Raw genomic sequence first — 18,930 nt, 5'->3', positions numbered from 1 at the left:
TGAAATTTAAGCATGAAATATCGCTAAGAATGGTTTCTTAATCACACAAGTTCTCTACATCGTGTTGTGATAATGTGCATAAACCTTTTTTTTTTGTTACGTTTGCATTATTTTTGTAATGCATCAACACCTTGTTAAATTTGTAGCCCCATATCTCCCATAATCGTCTAAACAATATCTCATCTTTTTTTGGGCAGGAGGAATGAGTATGGTTCCTCTTGGAAGTTGGAAGAACTTTTAATTCATACATAAGTCTTGAGCTATACAAATGATGTCGCTTGATTAAGGCTGCAAGCTATCCAGGCTGTCTTCCCAGGTTCTCTTAAATATTCTAGAGGATTGGCACATTCTCAAGGTGGCTCTGTCGACATTGGTACCTACTTAGCTGTCTCTCTTTCCAGGGTTGGTGGAAACGGTGGTCTCCGTTCTGGTCCACACCAGCCCGGCGGCTCGACTGGCGGCAGCGTGGTGCCTCCGCTGCATAGCCACGGCCGTGCCTGCGCAGCTGACGCCGCTGCTCGACCGCTGCCTCGATCAGCTGGAGTCCCTGAAATCCTCGCCGGATGCCATCGCTGGCTACTCGGCCGCACTTGCCGCCCTTTTGGGAGCTGCACGCCACACACCACTGGGACTGCCCCACAACAAAGGAAAGGTTGGTCTCTTCCTCAGTGTGCTTACATTCTTGAAAAGGAAATTTGTCTTCCACTGAACTGTAGCCAGTTGGCTGCCAGGGAAGCCAGCTCAGTTCCTCAAAAGGAAACTCTCTCATACAGCAGAGGTTTATCCCAGTCATATGCGGGATCATCATCAGATTTGAAAGTGCCTCGTGACTGCTCCTCTTCTTCTTCTGTAATTATTCTATTTAGGAAATCGAATACTACTAAGGTAAATGAAGAAGCACACCTCTCAATTTTTCTATAATTCTTACCATTAGCAAGTTAACTAGTATTATGTATCATTGGCTCATAAAGTTCTGTTCAAAACTCCTTTGCACGGTTCATAAACAAACGCTCACGCAGCCAAAACAGCTGTTCATGCCTGAATGAGTCATACTCTTTTGGTGGCATATGGCTTCAATAGCAGCAGACAACTGCTCGCACTTTAGGCTGCATCTGCGATAACCCTCTGTTGATCGCGAAAGTTAGGCACTCAGAGCACAAGCACACCTGTTTAAAAGTCATTCAGCTCTGCCTTGGATAAAAATATGCTGGCTCACTAACTGCAGATTAATTTTCTTATGGATACCATCCAGTTAGAAGTGCGGCTGTATGAAACTCTTTCAAGAATCTTCAGAATGGTCTTCACACTGACTGTGTTGCCCACTTTCAGTCAGCGGCCCTGTGGGAGTGTAGCAGATTCTTTTACTTTTTTAAAAATCTTGTACCACTACTGTCTTGCTAAGCTTCCTCGCATTGGCAGTGGTTAGTGAGTGCTGGGCGTACCTTTCAGATGATCTTCAACTTGGCTGAAGACCTGCTGCGAAGTGCTTCGCAGAACAGTCGGCTATCTCTCCAACGAACGCAGGCCGGTTGGCTGATGATGGGAGCTGTCATGACATTGGGTAAACAGGCTCTTCTTCCTTCCTGGCTCATCATGCTTGCTTCTGCCATTAGACAAGCATCTTCTTTTTGGAATACTTTTATTTAATAGTGCATGACAGCTGGGCCCTCCAGTGAGGTGTTGTCCTTTGGATTTGCCTAGCGTGGTCCTGTTTGCCTGGTAAAGATATGGCTGGACTGCAGAGTGTGTTGACGTCGCTTACGGGCACAGTCTCCAGATTACATTAAAGAATGCCTCTTGTGCCTTTGCAAGCTATCCCTGAAGAGGCATGGCATAGTCTAATGTATCAATAGTTCACCCAACAATAATTTTTTAACATTTGTGTACTAAAACAGATAACTGCTCTTGTCCAAGCATTCTTTGTATGGCCATTCAGCACATAATTGATTGATTGTTATTTGTATGCAGTGGAATCGCACTAATTCAAACTTCCAGTTTATTCGAACTTATGCTTTGACACTGTCAGCATCCAAAGCATTAAGAGTCCATTGCTAAGAGTTCATTTATTATTAAGGGTCCTTTGTACTAACAGTTGTGTGAGAGAATACAGTCATTTGAGAGTACAGCGTTAATATTGCATAGTATAGAGGAGTGTACATAATACGTTTAGCTCGAAATATTTGTCTTGTGGTTTGTCGGGTCTCCTTTCCTTCACATTGGCTTTGTAGGATGCTTAATCTAACTACAAAGTCAAAGTATCAAATATAGTCGGTGGATGAACTGCAGTGACTTGTTTATGTATATGCTTGAAACTGAACACGAATGCAGTTGTTGGAAGCAACAGCAGCGGAATCCCCACCTGAAATGCCAACCTAGAATTCGACATTCGATGAGCGGTCTGTCTCCCTTCCCCTTGTCTAGGTCCACCAGTGGTGCGCAGTCTGCTGCCACGGATGCTACTGCTGTGGAAGAACTGTTTCCCACGTTCCACTAAGGAGCTGGAGTCGGAGAAAGTGCGCGGGGATGCGTTCACGTGGCAGGTGACTCTGGAAGGGCGATCGGGTGCTCTAAGTGGTGAGTACAAGTCAACTTCTCTCGCTTTATAAACGCACTGCTTTCTTGCTGTCTTGATTTCATACCAAGTAAATGGCCTGCCTGTTTTCCTTTTAATCCCCCCCCTCTTTCTCAACAGCCATGGCGAGCTTCCTGAAACACTGCAAAGAACTGGCATCTGACGATATTGTCAGGAGAATACTGTCTCCAGTGGAGTCAGCACTGCTCATGTTGTCTGGGTAAGCCATGTATAGTGGTCCGCATTCTTTGCTTCGTAAATCATTGCATCTTTACATGTTGTGCAGTTACTGTAACGTTTTTTCTACCTTTACTGATCAGAAAGAAGCATGTTCGTCCTGCACGACTTTTTTTTTTTTTTTTCTGCGAAGGAGTGGTATGACCTCAGAGCTGCAGGTCTGTAGCTGCAGTGGGCCTACTGTTCTACTACAGCTACAGATCCTAGTTTTATCTGCACTTTGTGTGTTGAAGGGTTGTATGTGTATTAGCCTAAGGCGTAAGTGTCTTTGCACCAGCAAATCAATTGCTGCTTGCGAAGCGATGAAAAGAAATCTATAACGCCTGTGGCTGTGGCAGGTTCAGTGTATGACCTTTGGCTGGCTTGTTCTTTCGTTTTTCATGCAGTATCGGCCCCACCATTAAGTCGTATGGCCAGCACCTGAAGGCCAGCGCTGCCATGGTGCGACTGCGCCTCTACGAAACCATGTCCCTGCTGCCAGCACAGTCATATGAAAGTAGGCCTCTTTTAACCTTTAAGCGCTCATACTTGCGGCCATGACTCTGTCCGTCCGGCTGTTACATCTGAAGTGAAAGTCGTAATTAGTCATTACTAGTCTCAAGTCATGACTAACCAGTCATGACTTGTTAGTCATTATTAGTTAGTTATTAACCAGTCATGACTAGTTAGTCATTAATTGTTAGTTATGACTAGTTAGTCATTAACCAGTCATGTCTGGTTAGTCATGACTTGTTAGTCATTAATCAGCCACAAGTCATGACTAACTAGTCATTAACCAGTCATGACTAGTTAGTCTTGGGTAATGACTAATTAGTCATCACTAGCCGATCCAAGTCGCCCCATAGCCGGCTCATGTGTGCCTACGGTCATGCAGCCAAGGTTGCATGGAAAGGGTTTCGCCTTGCGCACTTTAGATCGTCAAAGTGCCCCCTGAATTTTTTTTTCCTTTTCTGGTACCACTTCAGGGAAGCATTGGTGTTATCTATACAGCTATATATGTTTTTTGTTTTTCAAGAGTTGGCGCGATGCCTAGCTCGCGCAGTTTTTGTCTTCTTTGTTTGCTGCCATTGTGCTATTTGCTAAAGTGTGTCAGTTGTCAAACAATTGTAACAGGAGTGTTATGTCATGAACGATTGTTAACTATCCACAGGGGAACGCTGAATGTACTTTGTGGTGGTCGTACTGTTCGTGGTCCCACTGTTCTTTCTTTGCCATTTATGGGCCTCACCGAGGCGAAACAGTCATTGTTATTTCATGCCTGCAAGCAGCTCTCAAAATATTTGTTCTGCATGCAAAAGATTTTACGAGTGCTAGTTCTTCCCTAAAACATAGCCCTGTTTTGACAGCCCTTCTAAAGCTTTACTGGCTACCATTGATGGTTTGGAAAGAGAAGGGCTGACATTGCATGTCTCAAGTATTGAATTCACTAAACTACGGCGCTTCTAAATTGACATTGCCGATCATCTATGGGAATTATTAACTTCAGAGGAAGCTTTGCTTTACGTTGATCTAATTCTTTTAAGTGCTTGGGGAAACATACAGGTGCTCAGCTATCCATTGGATAAAGTTTTTTGCGTTTCAAAGAACATAAGCATTGCAAGGAGGTGGAAGCAAAGTTCTTACTTCTACCTAGAATCTGTATTGCTGAAAATTGCTACAAGACTCTGAGAGTGTCATTTCTTTTAAACAGAGTGCAGCAGCACGTGTTTTAGTTTTGCCTGTGTGCCATAGGAAGGGGCGCTTGTGAGTGATCGTGCTTGCGCTCCGCTCGTGCCCTTGCAGGCAGCTACAACAACCTCCTGCGGCTGTTGGTTGCCGAATTCACGCTGACAGAGAACCAGGCCAACACGACCACTTCGCTGCTGCGCAGCCTCTGCCACTCGGATGACAGCGTCATCCTGGGCTCCTGGCTACAGGAGACTGACCACAAGGCCATCGAGGACCAGGTGGGTCACAGTGTCAAGAGGGGGGGGGGGGGGGGGGGGGCAGTGGAGCTTGTTAAGGGGGGACACTGGTCTTGAAAAGAAAATTTTATTAATTTAGTCATAGTTATGAAATTTTCAGGGCACATACCAAGGAATGCAATAAGGGTAAAATTATCATCCTGGCTCTCATAGAACTTGAGTTATCGGGTACTGAAGCTGCCACTTCAGAAATAGGAATACACACTTTCCTTCTCATTTCTGAAGCGACAACTTCAAAACTCTATAACTTAAGTTCTATGATAGGCAGGAAGACAATTTTACCCTTATTGTATTCCTTGGTGTCAAGAGAACCCAATGGCACACATTTCAGCGAGTTTCCCGCAGCAAATTTTCTTCAAAACTCCCCGCAAAATACATGCATAAAAATTGCATAAGTGCTCAAGGAATTGTTTTACATGAAATTAAATGACATATTTAGAATCAGCACACAAAAATACATATTCCCTGAAGATTTCGTAACTGTGACTTCATTAATAAAAATTTTTTTTTCAAGACCAGTGTCCCCCCTTAATCGTGCTGGCTCTTCAGTTGAACTCGTTAGTCAACTGTAGCCTCCGTTCCCTTGCTTCGAAGGCGGGCAAGATGCATGGCAGCAATCTGTTCATTTTGACTTTGTGCTTGTTTCCTTTTTCATTGTGAGACAGTCTTTGTCGTTCTCTTCGTACTGCGAAAAGGAGCGGTGCAACTAGCTTTTCTATTAAGGTTACCAGAGCTAATAACTAGTGTGAAGTAGTTGAGCATATGAGAAGTAGCACTCTCTGCGAATTAATGTTTAGAGCCAGAATTCTGGGAGAGAAGGAAAGTGAGCTAAAAACGTCGCTTCTGTGAAACTTTCAGAATGTTTACACTGCAACATCACCCACGACACCCGTAAGTAAACGAACTGTCGATAAAATGGAGAAATGTCACTGCCGTCTTGACTTGCAGCTCAAGAATGTGAATGAGTGCAACTGTTTCTCGATTTGCTTTTTTCATTTTTCAAGCTTTTATTACTACTATCCCGTTGGCACATGATGCTATGCAAACATTGATTTGGTTGTTTGTTTAGTCTGTTGAGATTGCTGATTTTGTTTTATTTATTGCTGAAGGTATTTATCCTCTGGACAAGCACCTCTGTGTTAACCCTTTGAGGGTCGAATTATTTTGAAGAAAACTTTCCCAGGTGGTCAAATTACTTTATTGCGGATCTTAATCTACAAAATGTATATAATCGAGAATAAATAGTAAAAAAAAATTAGGAACAGTACTTTGGTGACAGCATCACTCACAAATGGAAAATGTTCAATAGAATAGAGTAGCAACGGTGATAAGCAAGCTAAGAGCAGCACAAATAAAGATAGAAATCAACTTTCGCCGCCTCTGCAAAACAGTGCCCACAAAGAGAAAACACGTTTCGCGCGACTCCGTTGCGATCCCGCGGCAGAATCGAAACCGCGTAGGTGCATTGCCACAGAGGGCGAGAATACCTCGCGAGCAACGGTGATAAGCAAGCTAAGAGCAGCACCAATAAAGATAGAAATCAACTTCGGCAGCCCCTGCAAGATAGTGCTGACAAAAAGAAAACTCAAATTTCGCGCGACTCCGTTGCGATCATGCGGCGAAACCAAAACTACAAAAGGGGTGTTGCCGCAGTCTGTGCCGCCGCGCTAAAGCTAGACATAAGTTCTGCTTATCTCCGTAAGAAGGCAGCACAAAATTCAAACACTTCTTGTAAGTCATAAGAGGTGGCAGCACCCCCCAGTGAGCACGCATTGCTCTTTTGGCGCAAAATTTAAAACGGAAGATCGAAACCGTACCCGTACGGCAAAGACCTTGCGGGACAGAAAACCGCCGCCGTACATATACGGCAAAAACCTTCAAAGGGTTAAGTACATTAACTGTTGCGCTCCCTTTGATCTGTAACCTGCCAGCAGATGTCAGAGCATTCCTTAGGTTAGATGACGATGATGCCAGGTGTCACCGCACTTCTGAGTGTTTTGGCAAGGGCTTTGCTATTTGCACTTCACCCAGTGCACACTGCTAATTTTTTTTCACTGTTGTGCCCCTAGTGTTGCCTGCAGTCTCACAAAAGCAGAGCCACAGCTGTGTATTGAGGCATGCTTCTGTGAACTGCTCAGTTAGTTTGCCAGGTAAACGTGAACACCTGCAAAGGTGAAGAGGGTGACTCTTCGATGAAACAACTGTAAAGCCCTATCCCCGTCAGTTGAAGCTGATCAGTGCGGCCGTCCAACCTAGGAATGTATGCAGTCGAACATGCGTTCATGTGCTGTATGCCATACTTACATACTTGAATGTGATGCAAGTTTTCTTTTATTGATAATCAAAGTTAAAAGTCACCCCTTGCATGGTAATGGAACTAATATTATTGGATAATTGAATAATTATGTCCTCTTCTGCGTGAGCTAAAGCCACCCTCACGTTATATTCATGGTCACGCTAGCTGTTAGTTAGTGGTAGTGTAACTAAGTATGGTAGTATACTGTCGAGGACAAAGGCAGTGCATCATGTAAGCTTCGACTAAACTGTGTCACAGTGTCATGTTTTTGCTGTTTTTAATAAGCAAGATCGTAACGGATCAAAACAAAGGAACTCTCCTGCCTACAGATGGAAAGCGGTCAGATGGAAAGATGGTCACGGCAGTACATTAGGTACTGCCGTGACGTGGTGGGACAATGCGATTTAGTCAGATCTTGTTAGATGCACACCACTTTTGCTTCCGCCAGTGCATGACTCGCGAGTGAAGCTAGTTTACTAGAGAAGAAGTTGACGGATTGAACAAACTCTGTGTAGATGGAACCCCACAGGAAGTCGGACAAGTCCTTTGTGAGTACCGGCTGACGCTCACCCAAAGTGCGCCCTCCTTGCTAGCTTGCTGTCCGGACCGCTGGGACCGGCATGTGTCATCCCCGCATATGCGCGCACAAGCCGCGCGGATGCTGTGTTGCACGTGCCACGCATGCGGAGCAGTAACCTTGCGCATAACACTGCCAACCTTGCGTAGAAGAGCTGCCTTTGGTAGCAGTAGTGAATGGTGGACTCTCCTCAGTAACCGGAACAAAGGCCTTGGTTGTTTTTCATGGCCCAGTGCTGTGATGTGCTTCGATTTTTAACGCTGCTTCCAGTTTTCTTTTTTTTTTTAAATGTATTGTGCATCCCAAAAACTTGAGCTTGGAAACTGAATGCATTTTGTTGTCCTGTCTTCGTTGTCAGTGGTGTGCTGATTAGTTACTTTTGTTTTTTCTCTCTGCATTCCCTTTGCAGAATGGAGTGTTATGACGTACATGAATGTGTAATGTATGTATGTCATTGCTGCTTATGAGTACGAAGTACATGAATGTGTGATGTGTGTGTACGTCATTGTTGCTTATGTGTTTGCTGCGTAACCAGTTTCTTTATCTGATATTTGTATCCCTTTTATAATAATTTCACTTTCTTTTCTCATGTGATATTATAAAACTTGTCCATACCATTTAGTTATTTTGGTTCTAATTAGTTTGTGCAAGTTCTCGTTTTCATGTGTATGTGAATGACTTCGTCAACGGGCATTGAGTGCTGTTATGCAGAGCGGGAGAGTATGCGCTAGTAACTCTTGTTGCCAGACTTTTTTTTTTCCCGCCTCACATCCTTCTCTGTTTTACTTGCAGTTGCAGCCAAATAGTGCTTCAGGATCAGGGGCTTTGGAGCATGACACCACTGCACTGTATAGGTCGCTTAACAAGGTACTCTCTTTCACCGCTGTATGTGTTACAACTAGTTTGCACAAGGTGAGCTTAAATGAGCACAAAGGGGGGCATTACGTCTCAACCACAAGGGTGTGGTTGAAATTGTCTTGGGATCAGCTTTTATGAGTTGTAGATATTGTTGAAATTGTTTTGTGATTAGTTGTAGACACTCTAGAAGGCAGTCAGCTAACCTTATCTGCCAATTAAGCCTTTGGGGCTGGAATTCGTCTGTTCAGAATTCAAAGAATGATTTACCTAATTGTAGAATAGACGTACATTTGTTGGAGAAAAATAAAAAACTGCGAGCTTGAGTCTTACTTGATTGGCTGCCTGCAGTGGCTTGTGTTAGCATGGTTCTAAATATTTAAGACCCGACTGCACTTATGAAATAATTTTTTACTGGGTCATTTTGTCACCATTGTGGTTATAAAAACGCAATACCCTCTCTTGAACTGTAATAAGTTATATATATAGCAGACCCTTGATTTCATGTGCCTAATCGCAAATGTTTGCCTGGTTTCTAGTTGTGAAAGCTGATTCTGAATTTGTTGCACAGCTGTTTTATATCGCAGCTTGCTCCGAAATTGAAAAATTGATTCGGGCTTGTTGGGCAATCGTAGCAGAGAGAGAAAGCAGTCCTGTTGGAGATTCTATGCTTGTCCTCAATTGTTAGTGCTGCCTTGCTTCATTTCCCTTAAATGTTCACGCATCATATTGCGAAAATGGTAAAAACGCTGTGAAAAAATTGGGATCTGATCGTGAGTCAGAAAAAGGAAATAGTGGCAGCTAGTCACATCAGGTTTGACTCATTGGTGGTGGTAAAAAATGTCTACAGCTACTGCTGCCGTAGGTCAGACAAGGCATGCAAGAGATGCACTGTCTGCTGGCTTGTATAGTCGGGGACAAAAGTCTCCGGACCACGTGTTCCTCAAACGAAGCTTATAACTCTACTATCAGACGGCGGCTGGCGACCGCACTTGTGGAGATGAAAGAACAAAAATTTAACTTTTACCTCCACAAGTGTGGTCTCCAGCCGCCCACTAACAGCAGAGCTATCGGCTTTGTAAGAGGAACACGTGGTCCGGAGACATTTGTCCCTGACTGTCTTCAGAAGAGCTGGTTCAGTAACTTTGTGCATAGTCGCAGACCTCGGTCACTGCTCATCTTGCCTACGGCCCAGGTGGTGCTTGTGTGCCTGTCAGTAACCTATTGGTAATTCTATTAATCAATCGGTTAATTGATTGCCTTGTAAATAAGCTGATTTGTGGACTGATAATTCAGTGGATATGTCTACCAATTAGAGTGCATCAGTCATTCAGTCAATCGACCAATCGACCGATCACCCATGCACCCAGGGTGATGCTCTTCCGGGCCCACTTCCTCTGGGCGTGGCGGTGATCGACATGTCAGTGGTCCTCTATGGGCTGGTGTTCCCCCACGTGGCCTTCAAGCACCGGCTGCAGATGCTGGACCACTTCTCCGAGTGCGTGCGCCACTCCAAGGCCACCCGCCAGGAGGCCGTCCAGATCAACATCTTCACCGCGCTGCTCAGCGCCCTCAAGGCAGGTGGTGGTTGGCCACACCACTTTGTGGGTTCTTCTTTTTTTAAAGAGAAAGCCTTGCTGGCCTAGCGGTGGCGATTTTGCTGTGTCTACATAAATGACCTTGAACAGGAGGTGCGGAGCTGCGTAAGCAACCACGTGACGTGCTATGTGACACTGTATAGGCTGCTGCCCACTGCCTATTTAGCGTCTCGCTATGGACGTAGCAGATCAGCCAGATCAGACATCCTCGATAGTGGTTACTCGCAGACACGCTCTTTGTAAGCCAGTTTTTTGTGCTGTGAGTACTGGAGTTGGGCCGCTTCACCTATCAAGCATCAGCATTGATTTGTGCTGTTGCCTTATGGTTTTAAAAAGCCATCACTTCACTAGGTTTGCAGCAGAATCGAGATGGAGCATTCCCCCATACCACTTCGTATCTTAGAGTTAACAGGGCTGGTGCAGGCCACCAATTCTAATTATGCAGTAAAATTTACACTAGAAAATACTGGACTGCAGAAATCCTTAGAATTATCCGGGGTTTTGAATTAACTGACTCTTGCTCATTTGATGACTGCATGACACCTACAGACTGTTTAGCGACCCTGGTTGGTGAAAGAGTGCAAAATAACGGGGTCTTCCTCGGGATCTTTGTGCAGGCATTGGCTGAAGCAAAGACTTCGCTTGGCGGGGAAGATGTTCGCAAGGCGGCAGTTGGACTCATCCACGTAAGCTGAAATGGAATGATGGTTCATCCACTCTACCTACTTGTTCCACAGTCATCATCACGGTTGCCATCAACATTATCTCTTCTTCATCATCGTCAGCCCAGCCACAGCTTGTGCAGGACACAGGCCTTATCGACTAATCTAATCACCATACAAACTTCCTAATCTTATCTAATCTTATCTTTCCCAAATGAGCCATCTGTTATGTTCCCTTTGCATACCTGCCCTCCCTGCCCATGCCAAATTCTTCTTTTTGGTTTCAACTAGCATATCATTAACTCACATTTGTTCCCCATCCCACTCTGCTGTCTTCAGTTCTGTCAATGTCACACCCATCATTTTCCTTTCTTTAGGTTGCTCTGTTGTTAAATAATGTTAGGTAACAATATTTGTTGTACCTTTTTGGATTGAATCAGGGGCAGTACATGAAGAGCTTGGAGCATGAGATGAAGAAAATATTAAATGTTCACCTGCGCCATTCATATGCATTAAACGGGCAAGTCAGCATAAAAATTAAACAAAAACGCACAAAATATAGTGGAAAAACAAGAGAGATATGGAAACATGGGAAAGATTAGCATGTAAAATTGACGTTGACCAGTCATCTCTTCAGCGGAGTGCATCTATCAATCAAACTTATGTCTTATATCCTTGTTGCAGGGAGCCCTCAGCCACCCGAATCCAATCCTGCGGTGCGCAGCTGGAGAGGCCCTGGGCCGCATGGCACAGGTTGTCGGCGATGGCCGCTTTGTGGCCGAAATGGCACAGGACAGCTTTGACAGGTTGGTGCACAAAGGAACGAACCATTGCACAACAGCTTCCGCCATTCTGCCTGTGTTCACTTTGGTCGTTTATATGAAAAACCAGCAAAAATGGTGATAGTAGAACAAATTTAGACAATATGGTACTGGACTTGCAACTTAATTAAAAAAAATACCTGCTGGAAGCTCACAGCACATGCGCCAGAACTGTGCTACTGTTCACCAGCTGAGTGGAGTACAGTTATAGAGCACAGCTCTAAGATGCCAGTTCCTGGGCTGAGCAGCTTGCCTTGCAGTCAGTGTAACCGAGTGAATAGAACAGCGGAGGATGAAAGACAGCGACCCCGCCGTGGTGGCTCAGTGGTTACGGCGCTTGGCTGCTGACCCGAAAGACGCGGGTTCGATCCCGGCTGCGGCGGCCGAATTTCGATGAAGACGAAATCCTAGAGGCCCGTGTGCTGTGCCATGTCAGTGCACGTTAAAGAACCCCAGGTGGTCGAAATTTCCGGAGCCCTTCACTGCGGCGTCCCTCATAGCCTGAGTTCTTCGGGACGTTAAACCCCAATAAACCAATAATCCAAACCGAAAGACAGCGATAGTGAAGAGAGCGTGAGGAGAGAAGGGGAGGAGGCAGATACAGCAGTAGCAGCATGAAGTATGACCGGTCTCGAGGCGAGCGCAAGCGCGTGCTCTGCTTGAAGCCATTAGTAAGGTATGCGTTGCTCACTAGTGATGGTGCATTACTGAGAAGCATAATCTAAGCGTTGGTTAATTTTTCGGAGCTACTATGTTGATTTTATGTGGGTTGCAGTCTGCTGCAGAGAAGACAAAAAGTTGGTGCCTGTGTTGTTGCAGGCTCAAGACTGCCCGAGACGCAGTGTCTCGCACGGGCCACTCCCTTGCCCTGGGATGCTTGCACCGCTATGTGGGCGGCATGGGTTCTGGCCAGCATCTCAACACGAGTGTCAGCATCCTGCTTGCCCTGGCACAGGACATGAATGCCCCCGTGGTCCAGGTATGGCTTCGCGTGCTGTTCTGGTCCTCTTCTGTGTTGTGTTGTCATCTTATTATGGCTTTGATAATGTTGCAGTATAAGTGTACCATGGTAAAGATCACTTTTATCACAGTCTTTCTGAGTGCGATGTGATGTCGACTCACGTTAAAGAACCCTAGGTGGTCTAAATTAATTCAGAGCCTACCACTATGGCATTTCTCACAGCCCATGTGTCGCTTCAGGACATTAAACCCAGCATACCACTGCCATCACCTACTGATCTCAGTAAAATGTGCTCTGCTGAGGTGTTTGTGCGTGTGCGTGCAGGTGTGGGCTTTGCATGCCCTGGGCCTCATTGCCGACTCTGGCGGGCCCATGTTTCGAAGCTATGTGGAGCCCACCCTTTCGCTGGCGCTCAAGCTGCTGCTCAGCATGCCGCCCACCCACGTTGACGTGCACCAGTGCATCGGCAAGTGCCTGTCGGCCGTCATCACGACCATTGGACCCGAGCTGCAGGGTATGTTTGCTGTGACAACCACGTGTGTCACATCTTGGTGCTAAGCCCTGTTTTAGCTTAATGCAGTTTAGCCACAGAAGTCCATTGGGTTGCTTCCTGTGCTGACTTGTTGCTTTCTCAGTGCTGACTTGGTCACACCTCTTCTTTTCTTTTCTTTAAGTTGCTTTTTTTATTTAAGTGGAATAATCCTTGCTTTCCCATCAGCAGTGAATCATTGATGCATCATACTGTTCACTGGTTCAACGTAGGAATTGAATGTGATCATATGAAGAGATTTCTGCTGGTGGCTTTTTTGTTTTTTAATGCATTAGAACCCCCATTAGTGGAAAAAATGTCCGGCATGTGAAGCCTGGGGGGAGAGGTGCTAAATTGGAGAGAAGTGAAGGGAAGGAGGGAGGGAGTGGGAAAGGGGAAGTTGAGAGAGGGTGAGTCTGCGCGAGGCAACGGGTGGCAAGGAGGAAGCCGTGGTTGCCAGGCAGAGCCGAGGGAGTGAGGCGAAGCACACTGTGATTGCTTGATAGCATTGAGTGGGATTGAATTGAGGAGGCACTGTGTGTCACATGGTGGTTGATGTACTGGATCACGCCACCCGCTACCGTCAGGTGGGAACACAGATTCTAACACATTCTCTGCCACATGAATTGCATTGATCATCTGTGACATTTGATGTGTCAGCATTAGAATGCTCATTATCGCAAAACTGTCCGGCATTGGGGTGTGAAACCTCGGTAGAGAGGAGGACAAATGGTGAAAGGGAAATCCCCTCTCCACTTTGAGGGGAGAGTGAGGGAGAGGGAAAGCAGGAGATGGAGATAGGGTGGGCGGCGATGGGTGGAACATGGGATCCCCTATTAGGGTAAAGGGTGGAGAGAGTGGAGAGGGAATACGGAGTAGGGAGTATCACATGGTGATTGATGGTTTGTACTGTGCCACTTGCTCTGCTCGCACGGTCTGAACACATCAGTGGCAGCAGCTGCTCTGTTCAGAAGGAACACTGCTGGTAGCGCTTACTTTGCCGCATGAATTGCATTGATCGTCTGAGAATTTTTTATTCCTTTACCCACATCTCCTAGCTGAAACATTTATCATGCGGGCCTTGCAGCTGCCTATGATAATGACCATTGCAGAGAAGCGTCAGCTTATATCAGTATTGTGGGCACAATTGTGGGCACAAGAATGGTGTTCATTATACATCTCATAAAGCATAGAAATTCATTTACTGTTGATCAAAAAACTGATGGCATACATAATAAGAGGAGCTCAATTTATGCCTGCTGTGCAAATTTCAGCCCCGTGATTTAATTTTAAAAAAAAGTTTGCTCGAGAAGTGACTCCCCTTTTTTGACCTTGACGTTATATACTAATTAGTCACACTTTGATTTGATGACTGTAACTGATTGCACATTTTTTTTTAGAGCATTGTGACCACTTGCGTGTGTCACTCAACATTTAGCGAGAGAAATAAGAAAGGAAAGAATAAGAATCATCCACAACAATAAGTTGTGGATGATTCTGCATTCAAATAACTTTTCACTTTCCTAAAGGTGCACTGGAGAGGATTCTGAACATGTCTTTTTGCCACGGGAACTCGATCCACACATTCCTAGCATTCTTAGAAACAGTGACTTATTGCCCTGTGTGGCCAATTTCCCCAATTAAAACGAATTAACGTCCGGCTCCCGCCTTTTTTTTTTTAATTCTGCCTCGTACGGTGGGCGGAGTCGACCAACGCGTGGAGCGCCTTTCACCCAGTCCCGTGAGGCTTTGCTTTCGCTTTATTTTGTTTTTTAGGTTTCCATGAATAAATAGTTTCATTTGCAGCTAATATAGCCGCAAAATAAGCCCGAAGAAATAAAAATACGCGCGGACTATTTGCTACTACGGACTACTACGTATTACTCCGCCGATGGCAGAGCGGCAAGCCGCCACGGGACTGGGTGAAAGGCGCTCCACGCGTTGGTCGACTCCGCCCACCGTACGAGGCAGAATTAAAAAAAAAAAAGGCGGGAGCCGGACGTTAATTCGATTTAATTGGGGAAATCGGCCACACAGGGCAGTAAATCGCAGTTTCTAAGAAAGCTCGGAACGTGTAGATCGAGTTCCCGCGGCAAAAAGACAAGTTCAGATTCCTCTTCAGTGCACCTTTAATGCAGAGGCATGCTTGATAAATGCCATGCTCGTTGCAGTGCCATGTCAGGAACATTTTGGGGCTAGCTGAATAGAGGCCCAGCTCGGCAGTCGTGATTGGGAGCGTTAGTTTGAAATTGTGGAATTGTGGCGCATTTTTTTTTTGGGGGGCGGAAGCTGAACATGCACTGAGCTCCTCGTTGTATGTGTACCCTGTGCAGGCAACACCAACTCCATCAGCACGGCCCGGTCATCGCTGCTGGTCGCCTGCAGCATCATGCAGGACCACGGGGATGCCTTGGTGCAGACCGAGGCCATTTCCTGCCTGCAGCAGCTACACATGTTTGCACCACGCCACGTCAACCTGTCATCCCTCGTTCCCGTTCTCTGCGTGAGTGCGCGTGCTGCGTGACGGCCAGTATTTTGCACTAAGCTGCTTATTGCCGTGAATCTTTGTGGTGATTGTTTTTTTCATTCTTCAAAGCTGTCGGCACGCCACTTTATCTCTCTTTTTGTGATGCAAGACGCGCCCAGATTTATCTTGAAAGATCACATCGGCCGCCGCGGTGGCTCAGTGGTTATGGTGCTCGGCTGCTGACCCAAAGGATGCGGGTTTGATCCCGGTCGCGGCGGCTGGAATTTCTTTGGAGTAGAAATTCTAGAGGCCCGTGTACTGTGCGATGTCAGTGCACGTTAAAGAACCCCAGCTGGTCGAAATTTCCGGAGCCCTCCACTACGGCGTCTCTCATAGCCTTAGTCGCTTTGGGACGTTAAACCCCATAAACCATAAACCGAAAGATCACATCGAGGCGGAGCCGATTGTACTTTGTTCCGGAATGTTCTATTAACTTTCCACGCTTTATCTTGAAAGTTCGCTTTCAGATTTAAAGAGTAGTGGACATTTGGTTCGACGACTGCCAAGCAGGATTGCTACTACGCTGCTGCTGACTCATTCAGTTCTTTGCGGGCGCAAGTCAGCCCAAGTAGAGAGTTTTGTTTAGAAGCCATTTTTGCTGTCTTCCTGCTCTCCGGACTGCAGTCACCGCTACGTGACATTATTGTGATTCCCAGAGAAGGCAGACGCAGCAGTGGGTGGCAGAAAGTCTGGTAGGCGGATGAGATTAGGAAGTTTGCGGGGATAAGAAATGGGCACAGCTGGCACAATACTGGGTTGATTGAAGGGTATGTTGCTGTGGGCATAATTAGGGGGGTGACAATGACCTGTTGTGATGGTTCAGTATATGTGGCACTACACTGCCTTTCCTGAGTTCATCGGTTTAATTCCTGGCTGTCAGAGCGCTGTTTCTGTGGAGAAAAAAAATGACGCCGTGCCTGTGTACTGAGATATTGATGCATTATGAATAAACAAACTACCATGTGGTTGAACTTGAAACTACCTCCTTCCACTATTGCATGCCTGATAGCCCGCCCAGAAGTATATTAATTTAGATTACATCCATATTGGTGTTTGTTTATCGTAAACACTTTGATTCTGCCTAAGAGACAGTAGAGCAGTGACTTCAGAGCAATGCTGAAACTCCGCACAGTTTTCACTTCCTAAAGTAAACAACTAGCACACCCTTTTCTGGCTTTTCTCGTAGCCACATATTGTACACATTTTTTTTTTTAGTTCAGAGTGTGCGCATTCAGCGTGGGACTTCTGTGTGCCAATCTGGTATTCTTGGAAATAAGTGGCTGCAAGTTTCACAGTTCACTGTTATTTTGCTCTAATGTTCTGCTAGGTTAACATGGCAAGCATTACCATTTATGCCGAATATGAGGGCTTTCTCTCAGAAGCGAAGAGAAATTAAGGGTGGTTCTGTCAGTTAAGTCGTTAAGCCCCCACTGGGGTGCTAAAGTGTGCTTCCCTGCGTGCCCACAGAGTGCCCTCAACTGTCCTCACCTGCTCCTGAGACGGGCAGCCGTGGCCTGTCTGAGGCAGCTGTCCCAGAGGGAGGCTCGAGAAGTCTGCGAGCATGCCAGCTCTTGGGCCAAGGAAAATGCTGCCCTCAACTCGGGCGTTGGTAAGCATTGGAGTTTCATCAGCTGCAGGAGGTTGAGGTCACTGTTTTTGTGTTCACATAACTGTGATACACTCTGTCTGTGGCTTTTATTAGGCATCCCTGTTTGCCTTGCTGAAAGCTGGTGCAACCAGAGGAACAGCAGACCTTCATTTATTTAAGAGAAAATTGTTACTCGATTACTGTCAGAGTGTCTGTGCTACGTTACTGCGCTGAACTTCAGCAACAGAGACGAATACAGCAAACACTTCGAATTCAGATTTCGTGGTTCTGGAATAAATGTCTGAACAAACTGAGTGTGGAATTATTGGGGGGAATGATAAAAAGGTAACGAAATATCCCGTACCAACATGCTACGATTTCTTGAAAATAATGCGTAATCGTTGATTATTTCCTGCCTGTGATTTGCGTAGCAGTAACTTGTGTTCTGCAGTTCTGTGAAATGGTGCAGCGTGTGCGCACTGTTAGTTCCACAAAAGAATATTTCCTTTCGTACAGTCGGGGCACCAATTGCCTCCCTCATTCACCACATACACGCACACCCCAATAAGAAAAAAAAAACAGCACGCTCTGCATGCGGGCACATGACGTAGTGTAATAGGATTAAAGTCTGTGCGATAATACACAGGAGACTGGCATCACGGTCCACAACGTGCATGCAACGAAAAAGTCGGGCGTAGCACAAAACTAAAATGCATCTCGTTCTACTTTCTTGACTGATGGTTGTAGCAAGCAGTGTGGAGTTTTTGAATTTTGGTTGGATACCAGTGCAACTGCTGCCTGGCCTCTGATTGTCTCACTGATGATGATCATCAGAACTGTATCTCCGGCACCTCCTGCATGTGCCAGCTCCGACGCCTGTTCGAATTAACTAATTAAGGGTCCTCCAAATTAATGCGAATTTCGTGCCATAGAAGACGGAGTGTTTGAATTGGCCAGTTTTCTGAAGCAACCAGGGTCAAATTATGAGTTTGCATTGCTTGCAAATTATGAGGTTTTACTGTACGTGTGATAGTATGAGGTTTTACTGTACGTGTTATAGTCACTGTCGATGCATTAAGTTGTTTGGCCTGAGAACATGTTGTACCTTGGCCACAGATTATCCCAGAGCATGATCAGAGAAGTCTCGGCACTTGTTGAAGTTGCCATCGTTCACACTTTCTGTGCAAGGAGAATGATGCGCACTGTGCTGGTCATGTGCTCGCAGGCAAAGGGGGCTCCAACCAGCAGAAGCAGCAGCAGCAGCGCTGGGCCAGCGAAGGGGCGCCCCTGCCCTGGGAGGTGGGGCTGCCGGGTGTGCTGTTTGCACTGCTCGACCGGGAGACGGATCCGCGACTGGTGTCCCACCTGCACGACTCCCTGACCAGCATGCTGCAGGCCATGCTGGACGACAGCCTTGGGCAGTGGCTGGGCCTCTGCAAGGACGTCCTGACGGCCGCAGGTCGGTGGCCTCTGTGCCCTCCCTCCTGTTCTCGAGTGTCCTGTGCAGTCATCTGCAGTCGTCAGTCACTCGATTAGGAACACCTTGGAATCAGTCGTCAATCTGTCAGCCAGTCCATCAATCTGTAATAGCGTATCTTTCGTTTGCTTTGCTCCACTTTAGAATTAGTTGGTCAGTCTTTACAGTTAGCCAGTTAGTTGCTTTATGGTACTCCAAGATCAGCCAGGCAGTATCTCACTTACAATCAGTCAACAGTCATGCAGTGGCTGATCAGGACCTATCAT

At 46.0% G+C, this 18,930-nt stretch overlaps 1 protein-coding gene across 5 annotated transcripts in view; it reads left to right on the top strand.

The window, feature by feature from the left end:
* Nucleotides 1-18,930, top strand: part of LOC149331467 (HEAT repeat-containing protein 5B) — a 56,648-nt gene that overhangs the window by 16,503 nt on the left and 21,215 nt on the right. For 4 of the 5 annotated variants that reach the window (XM_089556623.1, XM_089556620.1, XM_089556622.1 and 1 more), the window contains exons 10-25: nt 402-652; nt 1,450-1,561; nt 2,422-2,574; nt 2,693-2,792; nt 3,196-3,305; nt 4,592-4,755; nt 7,585-7,617; nt 8,439-8,513; nt 9,872-10,078; nt 10,717-10,785; nt 11,446-11,567; nt 12,402-12,561; nt 12,868-13,057; nt 15,406-15,575; nt 17,067-17,208; nt 18,413-18,646. In XM_089556623.1, the coding sequence (XP_089412749.1) occupies nt 402-652; nt 1,450-1,561; nt 2,422-2,574; nt 2,693-2,792; nt 3,196-3,305; nt 4,592-4,755; nt 7,585-7,617; nt 8,439-8,513; nt 9,872-10,078; nt 10,717-10,785; nt 11,446-11,567; nt 12,402-12,561; nt 12,868-13,057; nt 15,406-15,575; nt 17,067-17,208; nt 18,413-18,646 (2,292 nt within the window). The remainder of the gene's footprint in view (nt 1-401; nt 653-1,449; nt 1,562-2,421; nt 2,575-2,692; nt 2,793-3,195; nt 3,306-4,591; nt 4,756-7,584; nt 7,618-8,438; nt 8,514-9,871; nt 10,079-10,716; nt 10,786-11,445; nt 11,568-12,401; nt 12,562-12,867; nt 13,058-15,405; nt 15,576-17,066; nt 17,209-18,412; nt 18,647-18,930) is intronic. The other variant, XM_089556624.1, reaches the window with a different exon arrangement.

Source organism: Amblyomma mixtum, chromosome 8, assembly GCF_055824585.1.
Source record: "Amblyomma mixtum isolate Tamu chromosome 8, ASM5582458v1, whole genome shotgun sequence".
Lineage (NCBI taxonomy): Eukaryota > Metazoa > Arthropoda > Arachnida > Ixodida > Ixodidae > Amblyomma > Amblyomma mixtum.
Note: the sequence above shows the minus strand (reverse complement) of the source record. Positions and strands in the feature narration are given on the sequence as shown.